Raw genomic sequence first — 13,861 nt, forward strand, 5'->3', positions numbered from 1 at the left:
CTGTATAAACAGTGTTTCATTTATAAATACAACCGCTTCCTTTACACTGAAAAATTAAATTTGCTTTGATAATGAACTGAGGCGCTAATAATCATTTTGCAATGCAAAAAAGTGCAATTACTGCCCGCCGTGCCTCACATCAGCACCGACACAAAGCCAGCCTGTGCTCTGGGCAGCACCTGCTCCACGGGAGCTCAGCACAGTGCTGTGCCTCTTCTGACCCTCACCAAAGCCGTGGGTAACACATCTGAGCTGCAACGCCCATACGGAGGGGCACGAGCTTTGCACAACGCGTGCAGGCAAAGCTGTGGGATGAAATGAAGGAGCACAGAGCACAGAAAACACAGCAGTGTCCGCTGCAAAGCTCTGAGCACACAGTGGGAGGAGGAGGAGACAGCTGTCTTTGGTCACAGGCCGGTATGGAGGTATCTCCTATAAAGTGGGACCTTCAGAGCCAAGCCCTTTGGAACAGAATAGCAATGCATTCTTACGGGACCTCGTGCTTGGGAAGTCTCAGCTCTCAGGAAGGTGGAGAACAGCTGCAATGAGAGAAGACCCGTCTGCCCGAGGCAGGGCCAGGAGGGCACAGCAACGCTGCCAGCACAGCCCTGCGCTGACGGCACCTCAGTGGCCTCAGCAGTGAATTCTCAAACGTTGGATGCTGCTCCTGCCTGGCGCTTCCTCTGGATGCAGCGTGACATTGGAGCACATCCCCTTCGTGCCTGTGGCTCAGAGCACTGCTTTGGAGCAGGCATGGCAGCTCCAGGCAGGCATGCAGCACTCTGGCATTGGCAGCCACATTAGGGCAGCTTCCACCACCTGGAATACATCGGTGCTCCCACAGCTCCACGCAGCGCTGCTCAGGCATGCCTGATCAGGTGAAATCCCGGGTGATTCTACCACAGTATGTATAAAGGCATGAGCTATTGTGTGTGCATACGTGTCTAATACGTATGCATATCAAATAGACGTAACCATATATTTTAAGCAGACGCTGGTGAAAGGAAGGATTCAAAGAGGAGCCCTCCTATCTGCTCCACTCTTAAAAAAAAATCTTTAATTCTTCCCCAGTGTACACAGGCATCCCACAGAGACTGCACCTCAAATTGAAGCACTCCTTTCCTCAGCCTTGCTGCAAGAAATCATAGACCAAACACCCCTTTCTCCCCTCTTACTCCAGGGACGGCTGCCCCCATTACCAAACAAGACTGCAACCTTTTGATCCATCCATCTTGTCTCTTCCACCCAGCCCAGGCTGAGCTACAGCCACTTATTTATTCACGCAATGTAGGTTTCCTCATGCTGCTTCACCAGTGCACATCAGCTGTGACCTCGAGTCTCTGCCCTCTCCAGGGATAAGCATGTTTTTTAGTCCCAGGCATCTCTGGAGTAAAGAGTGACAGTTCTTTAAAGGAGGGAGTAAATAGCAGGTGGGAGGAATGACAGGCTGAAGCACATTTTAGTTTAATAGGATAGAATGGAGCTTGATGAAAGTAGCCCAGTCTGCAAGTCATCAGGTCCAGGACAGAATTTTAACGCTGTGCTTTCCTTTAAATAGCTGCTAATGCAGCAATGTGTTTTGCTAGTAGAAAATGCATCAGGCCTTCTTGTTGCTTTCAGTGTCCTGCCCTTCCAATCTAAAGCAAATTCAGCTTTACTGTTGCATTAACTTCTGTACAGTTAACTAATTGCTCAACAGAAAGTCCACTGATAGCTACAGGAGCCTGCCAGGATTAAATGCTTTGGTTCAAGTAGCAGAAGGAAGAGATCCACGAGTGGAGCCCAGCACTGTGGTCAGGGAAGGCTGAGCACCTGGACCAGATGCATGGCACGGTAAAGCAGAAACAGCTTCCTTGTCTGTGCAGTTCACTGATAGGCAGGGCACAGATTTGCTCCTGGGTGTATGGAGTGTCCAACACTGTGGGATTCCATCTCCTGGGAAATATGGCTCCTGCTACAGCCCTGCTGATTGACATTAGGGCATTAGGAAGATCGGATGGGTATTGGGAAGAATTTCTTCTCCAAAAGAGTGTTCAGGACGGGCACAGCTGTCCAGGGAGGTGGTGAAGTCACTGTCCCTGCAAGTGTTCAAGAACCCTGGGGATGTGGCACTGAGAGACATGGTTAGTGGGCATGGTGGGATGGGTTGGGGTTTTCTTTGAAGCCTTTTCCAACTGAGATTCCATGCAACAGGTCCTTTTTGTCTTGCTGCATGGTACTTCTCCCACATTTGTGAAGGCTGCAGCACTCAGTGCAAGGTTGACAACGGTTATGTTAATGCAGGGCAACAAATCTGAGACAAACAAACGCAAGCCTTGGTTGGAGAGCAGTTAGTGTGGGTGGAACAGGACAGCCCAGCGCACGCAGTGGCACGTAACTGTCCTGGTTCTTTACTCCCCTTAACGCCAGCAGTGCCTGGACCTGGTCACGTTTGACACCACTCCACCCAGCAGTGGAACAGGACAGCGATGCTTATATAGTGGAGAGGGCAGGACCAACCTACTCAGAGATACTGCAGAATGGGCCCTCAGCAGCCCGCTACCCATCTGCTTCCTCAGCAATCTCTTTTCATCTGCAGCTCATGTTTGTTCAGCTCGTCCTCAAACCCTGCCAGCGATTCTCCATCCCAGCTCAGACCATCCGCTGCGGTCCTCTGCTATCCTTACCATTTCAAGGCCTGTGTTCTTAGTGTCTTATCCCCACCTGCTGTATGTTGACCCTGGGCTTTGTTGCCCTACTCACTCCATTAAAAAAAAAGTCCTCCAATGAATGCTATTTTCACACATGCTTTCCTCTAGGAGGAAGAAAAAGAAGAGTCTCATCCATTTCCATCTTTTCTTGCCAGCTGCATTATCTGGAACCCCTCTGATTCTGCACGCTGCACAGCAGGTTTGCTCAATCTGGAAGTGCCGTGCCTGACAAAAGTCAGACATGAGCTTGTATCTTACTGCGCCACAGCCTAAGAGGACTTGCAGCTAACACCCTGCTTTGTATACACTGCTGCAGTCTCTTTTTCCATTTACCACAGCTTTGCTGCCTCTCGGTCAGCCTGGGAGATTTGCTGCAGCCTTGCTTCAGCAAAGCAAGTTGATTACTTCCTGGCCTTCATGTGCAGCATTGTGCTCACTGGCACAGAGGCCACAATCTACAGTCAGGCTTCTGAGGATCCACCCAGCCACTTGCAGCAGTTACTGACTGTGCTTAAATTCTTCATCATTGGCTTCCCAGGACAATTCAGGCACATAGTCAAATCTGAAAAAAAATCCATAAAAGAGTCCAATGTCAAATAGGACTGGTTAAGGCCACTGAACTTCAGAGGAACTACTCAGTTTGGACTCCTGGCCGATTTAATTCCTGTCAGAGTAGCCAGGTGCCTCAGATGTAAGACTTAGGAAAACTCACCTGTTCCACATCACATTGCACGTGGGCCACTAGAAGACATCAGTACCTCTGAAACAAAGCGGATACACTACTGCCATGACTTGTACATCAGAATCTGCAGTATTTATTTATATAATTATCTTGTAATTTTTAATATGCATATATTATAAATAACTGGTCTGACTACTAAAGACAGAAGAAAAGAAGGCACTGAGAACCTCAGCCTTTTCCTCATCCTCAGTGATGAAGTTCCCTACTGCATCCAATAGATGTGGAAGATTCTCCTTGGCCCTCCTCTTACAAACATATTTGTAAAATCATTTTTTATTATCTTCAACGATGTTGGCCAGATTAAACTCTCATTGGTCTTCCCTCTGCATACTCTAGTGACATATCTGTATTCCTCCTGAGTTGCCTGATCCTTCTTCCAAAGATCATAGATTCTCTTTTTCTCCTGGTATCTCAGCAAGAGCTGCCTGTTCAGCCGGGCTGCTCCTCTTCCCCGTTGACTCTTCTTACAGCACAGGAGGGCCTGCACCCTCAGGATTTTCTTCTTGAGCCACATGCAGCCTTCCTGGACCCCTTTGCCTTTCAGGACTGACTCCCAAGGGATTTTCCAGGTCAATGTTCAAAACAATTCAAAGTCTGTCCCCCCTGGAAGTCCACGGTTTTGCTGACCCCCTCCTGACCTCACCAAGAACAGAAAACTTAATTTCATGGTTGCTATGCCCAAGACAGTTCTGACTGCCTCATCTCCCACCATTCCTTCTCTCACAGGTCTACAGGGCACATCTCCTGGTAGGATCTCTTACCAGCTGTGTCAGGGTTGTTTCCCACACACTCCAGGAACCTCCCTTGCACTGCTTCTGAGCTGTATTGCATTTCCAGCATGTATCAGGGAAGCTGAAGTCCCCCCATGAAAACAAGGACTGGTGATTATGTGACTTTTGCCAGTTCCTTGTAGAATGCAACATCCATCTCTTCATCCTGGTTGTCTCTAATGGAGCCCCACCAGGATTGCTGCTCCTGCCTCTGCCCCTTACCCACAGGGACTTGATCTTATCATTCCTAGCCCCAAGCTCAAAACACTGAAACTCTCTCTTCTTTGCCTTGTCTTGTCTTCATTATCATGGAATCATAGAATGACAGCATGGTTGGGTTGGATTAGACCTCAGCCCCCACCAGCTCACTGTGTCATGGTCCAGCTGTGGCTCAGGGCACTTCCAAGGATGGGGCACCCACACTTCTCTGGGCAGAGCCTCAGTGCCCTGCAAATAAAAAATTTCCTTCTCACGTCTGGTCTCCCCTCTTTTAGTTTAAAGCTGTTACCCCTTGCCCTATCTCTAAACTCCCTGAAGAAAACTGTCTCTCCAGCTCTTCTGTAGCTCCCTTGAGGCATAGGAAGGCTGCTATAAGGAGCCTTCTCCAGACTAAGAAGCCCAGGTGCTCCTGTTCTGACTGCAGTACTTCAGGTGGCATCTCATAAGACTACACAAAGGAGAACCACCTCCGTCTCCTTGTTTGTCACCCCGCTGCTGATGCACTGCAGGATACAATTAGCTTTCTGGCCACAGTATAAGCCCATGTTGAGTTTCTCATCAACCATTGTCTCCAAGTCCTTCTCCTCAATGCTGCTCCCAGTCCACTCAGTGATCTACCTTTGTGAGTGCTTGATATTGCCCCAGTCCATGTGCAGAACCTTGTATGGAGAGGTTCACACGGGCTCACCTCTCAAGCTTGTCCCAGTCCCTCCTGATGGCATCCCTTCCCTCCAGCGTGTTGACCGTATCACTCAGCTTGGCGTTGTCAGCAAACCTACTGAGTGTGCATCTGATCCCAATGTCCACGTCATTGACAGATGCTAAAAGTGCTGGTCCCAGTATGAAGCTCTGACTTGTAACTGTGCTGACCACAGCTCTTGAGTGTCCCCATCCAGTCAGCTCCTTGTCCACCAACCGCTCCATCCATCAATCCATCTCTCTCCAATTGAGAGACAAGAATGTTGTGCAGGACACTGTCAGATGCTTTGCACAAGGCCAGGTAGATGACGTAAGTTTCTCTTCCCTGATTGTTAGTAAACATTAATTCAATGTAAATACATAACGAGTTCATGTAGCAGCCTCGCAAGTTCAGCAATGTCGGTACTTTCACACTTCTGTATTTCCCTAGGTTGGGCATTTCCAGTGCGTATCATTTTCGCTTTATCGCTGTTGCCTCTCACATTTGCTAGCCTGCTAAATAACCCATCATCACATTAAGCCATTGCATAACACCTGCATAAGCAGCAAGTACACTGGCCTTTCTATTTCCTTGTGGGATGCTTTGCAAATGAGGAACAGAATGTTTTGGTGAGCATTCTCAGGGATAGAGACACAGAGAAGATCTCCATGGGGAACCTCTCAAGAGCATCACCTCCCAGGTGGCACCAGAAGAAAGTTCCTCTGGTTTTCCTGTCTAGGAGTGGCTGTGAAGTTTTCCTTCACAGCACACAGCACAGCAGCTGTAAAACACCTCCTATATGGATCAAGGACTCCCCTCCCTCTCTGATGTTAACTGCAGTTTGTAGTTCTGTCCTTGGTCTCTCAGACACCGCAGAAAACGCAGCAGTTTCAGTTTTGGAGGAGTGAAGCAGAGGTCTCCCTGCTCGTGATGTTCTTCAGTAAATGAGCACGGTGAATGTGAAAACTCTCCAGAGCACAGACACACTATTGTGCAACGTAGAGAATGACAAGGCCAAAATTCCACTGACCCACTTCTGTCTTAAACGAAAACCAAATCAAACTACAACAAAGATATTACTGACCATTTGCCTCAAAAACAGCAAAGAAAATAATTCTGGGAGACGCCCTAAAATCTGCCTCACTACAGCTTCAGGGAATTCTCCCCTGCCTGTTACTGTAGTTTTGTGCTTTCCAGTACTCTCTGTGGGCAGAACCACCAGCATGCAGTCTTCTGAGATTCATCTTCTGCTCACACTTTCTTAGTGCATACGGTTTGCAGCCCTGCAGGCTGCTGATGTGCAGGGGTACAGCCACACACACAGTGGCACCTGCTGATTTCTGAGCTGCCCATCACCTGTAGATGGAGAATCAGGAACTCCCTGAATCACAACACTTCTGTCCAAGGAAATGCTACAGGACAGAAGCTCTGAGGACGCATTCTCTCAAGCTCCAGGTGGCCACTGAGTGAATGGGGCAACTGCTGGATGAGCTGGAGCTGACCTAAATACTGAATCCAAAACTCTCCTTCTGTATCTACCAGTCTGCATGCTGTGCCAGCTGAAGGCTGCTGGAGACTTTTGTGCAAATAGAAAAACGTGTTGGTGAATAAAAAGGGATGTAAAGCACAACACATGGGAGAAGGTGAGTTCAGTGTTGGGGTCTTTTCAGGATGTATATATTTTTAATAAGAGGTGAAAGTGATTTATTTTTTTCAGCCAAAAGGAAGTTTTTAATCAGGTAATTGATGAAGTTGAGAAGAAAGACATTTCAGCCACCAGCACGAAGGCACTTACTCAGAACTGGGCACTGGGTTCTGAATAAGATGTCCTTGACAAGTCCTGACAGTTCTCAAGCACTACATGGGTTTAGGTCTGCCGAAAACAGCTCTGGACAGAGACAATATGGCACTGAAATACTGGTGTTGTCATTTGGGACCCTGAAAAAAACAAAAAGCAGGGAGCTTACAGAGAGTGGAACAGTTCTGGTGGAAAGACAGCCCCCATTTTTCTGTACTGCAATACCCTTCTGATTTCTCCTCCTCCTATACCCACGCATTTGCACAACTTGCAGGTTCTTTCCAATTTCTCTGTAAGCAGAAAGAGAGGACGCCTGACTTGATGAACACATGCAGGTAGTTGCTTCCTTCTGCTTAGCAAAAGTAGTGCTATGCTGCAGCACAGGTCCCGAACCAACAAAAACAGGAAATCTCCTGGCAGCGCTGTAGTTTCAGCTCAAAATAGGGGAAGCAGATAGTGTGTTCTTAAGTAGTTCTGCTTGCCAATGAGACAATGTAGAGCAAACCAGTGGTTAATGGATATCCCCCATGTAAATTTTTATTTGAATTACTCATTTGGTCAAGCATTTCTTGTTACAAAACTTTAAACAACATAAACGTCCAATTCTACAGTACAAAAATAACTGTCTTACAAATAACTTTAATTATTAAATTTTAGCGCATCGTGTCTGGAATCAAACACACTTTTCATGCTCTACCATTTCTGCAGACACAACTCCCACACCAAGGGGAACAGTGACATATCTAACATGAGATGTAAACTCTGCTGTATTTTCTTAGCTGCTTTCTCCTGCTGTTCTAGCCAGTCAGCAAAGAGGTGGAATGTGGTCAGTCAGAGCTTGCCCACGCTTGGCACCCAGAGCTGTGGCACTGATGGTGGTGGACCTACACTGCAGAGCAAGGCTGGAGACCGTCACTTCCCAAAGCTTAAAGCAACACCTTCACAGCACCTTCTCGAAGGGCCAGGATGCGCCCTGGGGAGCGGCTGATGGGAACACACACATCTCCACACACAGACCCAGCTCCTGCTCATGCAAAAGCTTCCCTTCAGTGTCAACACGAGTGCCGTGCCAAGATCCTGCTATCAGAGCTACATCTCACCAGCAAAGAAACAAATCCTACCCAAAGCAGCAAGGGCCTTCCCCAGCCCAGCCCCTCACATTACAAGCAAAGGCAGCAAACTTACACGAGGACTGCTGAAAAAGTACAGTAATTCCAGACACAAATACTAAATGCTCCCTGCCAAGTGAACAGTGCACAACAGACAAAGCATCTCTTTTGGAAGTAGAGAAGGATGCTTCTTGTGTGACTGGGGCCTGGGCATGTCCACCCAGACTCAGGGACATACTCAAATTCAGTGTGTAAGGAGTGACAAAAACAAAGAACAGGCAGAATCAGGGCCAGCAACGGTCAGTGCTTCCCATCTACCTCCTCACCAGCAGGAGGATTTCTGTTTAGACTTTTTCCTCCTCTGTTTTATAAGGAATAAATTCTCATTGATATCAGGACTAGCATCCCTCTGTTTTTTCCTTTTCTTCTTCCTTTTAGCAGCTTCCAGAAGTTGCTGGCCATACTCCTTCTTGCTGCCATGCGCCTGGAGAACAGACTTGTGATGTTTTTTGCTGCCCCTGGATGTCTGCTTATGATACCCTCTAGGGAAGTCGTCCTCCATCTCGTGGCCCCTTTCAACATCACTTCTGTGTCTTTTTGCTCTCTGTTTGTCTGCCTGGGATGACGACTTCTTCTTCTTGTGATGCTCATCTCTGTTACGTTTATTGTGCTCCTCCCAAGGCTTTTTCTTGCAGCTGTGCCCTCCATGTTTTTCTTCCTGCCATGGTGTCTCTGGCTGTAATGGCAGAAGGCCAGCTTCTTGCAGTTCTGTAAAACAGATCAGCTCACTTCAGTACCTGCAGTGAAAACCTGAAGCCCCGTGCCAGAGCCTCTGTAGTTTTCCCTGTACAGGGTGTCTCAATTTGGTAGATTTTTTTGAGGTGGTTTTTTATTGTCCATAGACAAGAAGCTTACTGACTTACAGTTTAAGCCTCCTCTTGCTAGTTTATTACCATTTCAATGTCAGCAGAATTAAAACATCTGACAACACTCACCTAGGGGCATTGAAATGATGTATTTCCATGGTACACAGAAGATTAAGGTCACAAACCTCTTACTACTCCTGGAGTACCTTTCCAAATTCCTACCGCTTCTCCCAAGACATGGAAACAATTCAGCAGTACTTCAGAACGCAGCAAGCCCGGGAGAAAATATTTCACAGAACTGAAAATAAAAAGGGATCTCCCAAAATGTGCTGTACCTGCGATCTTTCTTTTTAACCTGTTTGCTCTCCTCTTGAGGTCACATTCATCGTCGTAGTAGTGGATGAATGGAGAAGCAGGGAACATGCTTCCACGCATGCGCTTCTCTGAGCACTCCTGCAAAACACATTTTAAATCACTAGATGAGGCTGAGTTATGATTTCATGGGAAACAAAATGAGCAGGACTCTGCAGGTGCTGGTCTGTACCTACAGAGGATGCTGCAACCAATTCTTTAAAAACTGATAATTCTACTGATTTTCAACAGTTCTTTCAGCACACAAAGAAAAACATGCATTCCATGAACCAACCTGCAGCTGCCTTGCAGCAAGTGGAAGGACTCACGTGCCTTCCCACCCTTATTACCGATGTGCAGCAGTCTTCAAGGCACAGAACTAGAAGCAGGTAGACACCAGGGGAATGCGCGCCAACCATGCTGCGAGATGCAGGCACAGGGCGTCCTGCCCAAGCCGGGCCAGCTCCCACTGCTGCCTCTGCAGCTGGCTCTCCATCACGACCACAAGCCTCATTTCCTCAGGTCAACCCCTCCAGCTGTGAGGGGGCTTTTTCAACCTGTATCCCTTGGAGGGAAATGCAGGTGCAGAAATGTGGCACATTCAAAAGGTGTGGAGGGGGTTAAAGGAAGGAAAAGGCAACGAGGAGGAGCCCAGGGCAGCCCCCTCTGCACACTGCCAGAGCTGTGTGTCACTTTCTTACAGATGCAGAACAAAGTAGAATGCCACAAAAGGTTCTGCCATGCAAAGACATCAGGTGTGCTGGGAAGGGAGCCCTGAACCACCCACTGCTCCCTGGATCACATCCACGTGAGCCCACGTCACAAACACTTCATTGAGCAATGTGTTTTTTTCCCTGCTGCACTCACAGTGTTTTGGCAATGTCTGTGGGCCTGGCTATGCTTCCTATGGATTTGCTCTCCACTTATTGGATGCTCCCCAGATGTAATGAACTCTGGGCCTGCCATTCCCCATAAACTACGAGGAGCTTTTGCTCACTGCATCTCCACGCCATCTAAGCAGCTTTCCTTCCTGCATTTGTGACTTCAGCCATACGAGGCCTCTAGGACTCCCTTTCCCTGTGTGTCCTTCTGCACTCTCCTCCCTCCCTTTTAGAGGAGCAATACATTAAAAATGCATTTCATACGTATTTCATATCCTCACCTCATCTTTAAATGGCCTTTGCTGGGCTGAAGTCAAAAGAAGGATTATTTTCTGTGGTGTCCTTCAAGGGAGCACTGCTGGGTTAGACCAGATTTCACTCTGCACACCTCAGCCACTCAGTGACTGCAGGCATCCAGCACACCCCACAAAGACACCTCCTCCCTCACCACTCCTAATTACCTCCTCAGGTTTAAGGGGAGAGGAAAGCAGTGAAATGAACAGCTGAAATACTCCTGCTTCTTGTGAATGGCACCTAACTCAGAGCAGGCTTCGTGCTGGGCACAAAGCTGCCTGCCTACCTTGAACAGAAGAAAATGTAATTTTCTTTATTGCCACGTGGCATTGCCACGGAGGTTACTGAAAGCAACACGGTTTGGCTTTCTGCAGGAGTACCTCAAGGCACATTTCTCCTCCTGTGATAGCTGGGAAATGCAGTGGCTGGGATGCTACACAACACCTTTGGCTTGCCCTGCAGAAATACAGCCCTTCATCACTTCTTGTTTTGCTCACTTGTTGACATGGAAGCATTAGTGAACTGAGTGCCACCAAAATTAGCACTCCTCTTTTCTGCTGAAACATAACTTCACTGAAAAATCAACTGCATGTCCAGCAAGCACTGTGCTGTGCCCCTCCTCCCAGGTGAGCTGCCACTGCTGCCACACACTTTGTACTGTTCAATACTCTTGGGACAGTGTTTGTCACTGGAGGGGACATACAGAGGATGGAAAGCAGAACCTGCTACCAGCCTGCAGGAGGAATTTTCTGTGTGACTGGCGTATTGTGATGTGAATGCAAAGCACATCTGCAGTTACTGGTCAGCTCCTTATCCATGCTGCCTTAAAAACTTGCTGCAGCCTGAATAATGTAAGGGGCTGTGTCCCTGGTTGGTTTACCTCCTCCTCAACTTTCCTACACAGATGTCCCACAAAAGAGCACATCTTTGCCAGGGACTCAGAAACACAATGGTTTGGAGGTGCGGATGGTTCAAAACGGACTGTGATGGGAAGTCTACTAAAGAAAGCAAGATCTTTTCCCTTATTAGCACTGTAGCTCATTATGTAGAGTTTAAAAATACAACTGCATTAATAAATGACGCAGCAAATATAGTAAGCACAACTGCCAGGCGTTAGAACCTTTGGCAGCTAATGCCATAATTACTTCAATCTCTGCACACCCCCCACGTGTGCTCCACAGTCACCTTCTCACACAAACTGTGCAGTTAACTCCAGGATTTACCAACTTCTTTGCTCTTGCCTTAGTTGCTTCTAACGAAGAAACAGAACTTCAAATGTTCCTAAGCTAGATTAAATGGCAACATACATGAAAAGAAGCAGACTGCTGTGGGAAGCGCTGTGTTATGTCCACACAAAACTAACAGCAGCAGCCTTCTCTTCTTGGTAGTCTGTTATTCCTCTGCTTTAAATGCTCATGAAAGGCAGTGCAGGAGGGTTCCTGCAGTGCAGAAATGGGAAAAAAATGTTAAGAGATGCTTATCATCACCAGTAATGTTTACTGATAACAAATTTCCAATAAAAACAAACTAAACAAAAAAAAAAAAAAAAAAAAAAAACCTAAACAAACAACAACAACAACAAACCTCCAAAAAAACCTCCAAAAAACCCCAAACTTTTTTCTTTTAATTACAGCCAGGATTTTCAAGCTCTGGCAGGGCTGCTCACTGCATCAGTGCAGACACGGACTTTGACCTCAGTTTTCTTGGTCAGTGAGAGCTACAAATCTCACACGTACTGCCTGTCCAGCTGGATCTCCATAAATATGCATAGCAGACCACCAGCCCCATTCCTACAGCCATTTGCAAAGAGAAGGTTTTGTGATTTGAAGGCAAATACCCACTGATCATCATACAATGCAGTGCACATCTGGGATGCTTTCCTGTGCATACTGGAAGATCTGGTGAGAATTTCTGCCCTTCTGCATTATTACTGACTTCTCAATTTTCATTCAGTCACTGCTGAGGCTATCTCTGCTCCTCACATGCTAGGGAAAATACTCTTATCTTTAACACTGATAACTGTAAAATGTTGCTCTTGTCTCATTTTGTTCCCTTACTTGTGTTATACAATTTGTACCTATTCCATCCAAGTAACAACCATCATCTCCTCCCAGAAAAGAACTAATTATTTTCAAAGCTCATTTGTAACCATGTATTCACAGAATCACACAGAATCACAGAATCACCCGGGTTGGAAGGGACCCCAAGGATCATGTAGTTCCAACCCCCCTGCCTAGCAGGGCCACCAAACATACACATTCAGATCAGGTTGCCCAGGACCCCGTCCAACCTGGCCTTAAACACGTCCAAGGACGGGGCATCCTTCCTTGAATGCCATTTTTAGGGCAGTTCTTCGTCCACTGCCAACGATCATTTTCACTTTTTGTTCAATCATGCCAACCCAGGTCTCATTGCATACCTTCATTTCAGTGTATACATTTCTGGCAGTGGCTTTATTCTGTCTTTGTTTGGTTTCAGAGCTACCTTTAAGGAAACTTTTATTTACTGAATATCTTACTGAAGTCTTATATACCAGACAGAACAAGATGGTTCTATTGACTACAGTGCCAAGGTCTTGAACTGTCATCACACGTGGGGCCATGTCTTCAGCAGACACCCTGCACACAAAGGCAAGGATTTGGATCACATACCGCAGCCAAGGTCATGCTGCAGTGCTTGCATTTCCCACAGGTTACACCAGGCTGCTGATGCCTCTTACCTGGTTTGGACTGGAAGAGCCACTTATTTCCTGCCTCTTCCAAGGCATCTGTGAAGGCAGCAGCGTGTCCATATTACACGCAACGGCCTCAACATACTGCTCAAAGAGAATGCCTTCATTTGTCTCCAAAGACTGCTTGGCATCAAATTTTTTCCTTCCTCCTCTTTTGGATCAGCCAGGAGAACATGCAGGCAAAGTTGCCCTACCTGTCCCACTTATTATCCACAGAGATTACAAATTCAGATGAAAATAGTGGCATGCTTTTCAGGAGTGAACACACAGAGCACGCAAGAAGGAATTAGCTGACAATTTACTCTCTCTAAGCAGTAGGAAACAATAAGCTTAACCAACACACATGTAACACTCATTTCCTAGAATATTTGCGGCTACTGAACTTTTAAAAAACCCCTTTACCTTTTGAGCTAGATATCTGCATGGCCAGAGCTGCACTTGTCATGGTGGGAGGTTAGAAAAGGTGACAACATTTGGAACTAATACCAGAAGATGCAGCACAACTCCAATTTTTACTGCTCACGATCACCACCTCTGCACCTTACAGCATGCCAGTAAGCTTAATTCAGCTGCTACAAACTGGGATCCTCAGAAGAGGCAGAAATGGAGAATTCCCAAAACAGAAATTCCAGTTGCTGGGCTGACTGCTGTAAGCAACCTTTTGAGATGCTGAATGTGGCAGCAAGTAACTACTGCTTCATTCCATAATCCGTGTGAGAAATGGGAAAAAA

At 46.9% G+C, this 13,861-nt stretch overlaps 1 protein-coding gene across 3 annotated transcripts in view; it reads right to left on the minus strand.

Annotated features, from left to right (window-relative positions):
- Positions 1-5,967: 5,967 nt before the first annotated feature.
- ZCCHC7 (zinc finger CCHC-type containing 7) overlaps positions 5,968-13,861 on the minus strand; it is a 110,681-nt gene continuing 102,787 nt past the window's right edge. For all 3 annotated transcript variants that reach the window (XM_048932238.1, XM_048932239.1, XM_048932237.1), the window contains 2 exons: positions 9,209-9,326; positions 5,968-8,775 (listed from right to left, as the gene is read on the minus strand). In XM_048932238.1, the coding sequence (XP_048788195.1) occupies positions 8,330-8,775; positions 9,209-9,326 (564 nt within the window). In that variant the 3' untranslated portion in view covers positions 5,968-8,329. The remainder of the gene's footprint in view (positions 8,776-9,208; positions 9,327-13,861) is intronic.

The sequence above is a fragment of the Lagopus muta genome, chromosome Z (assembly GCF_023343835.1).
Source record: "Lagopus muta isolate bLagMut1 chromosome Z, bLagMut1 primary, whole genome shotgun sequence".
NCBI classification, from domain to species: domain Eukaryota; kingdom Metazoa; phylum Chordata; class Aves; order Galliformes; family Phasianidae; genus Lagopus; species Lagopus muta.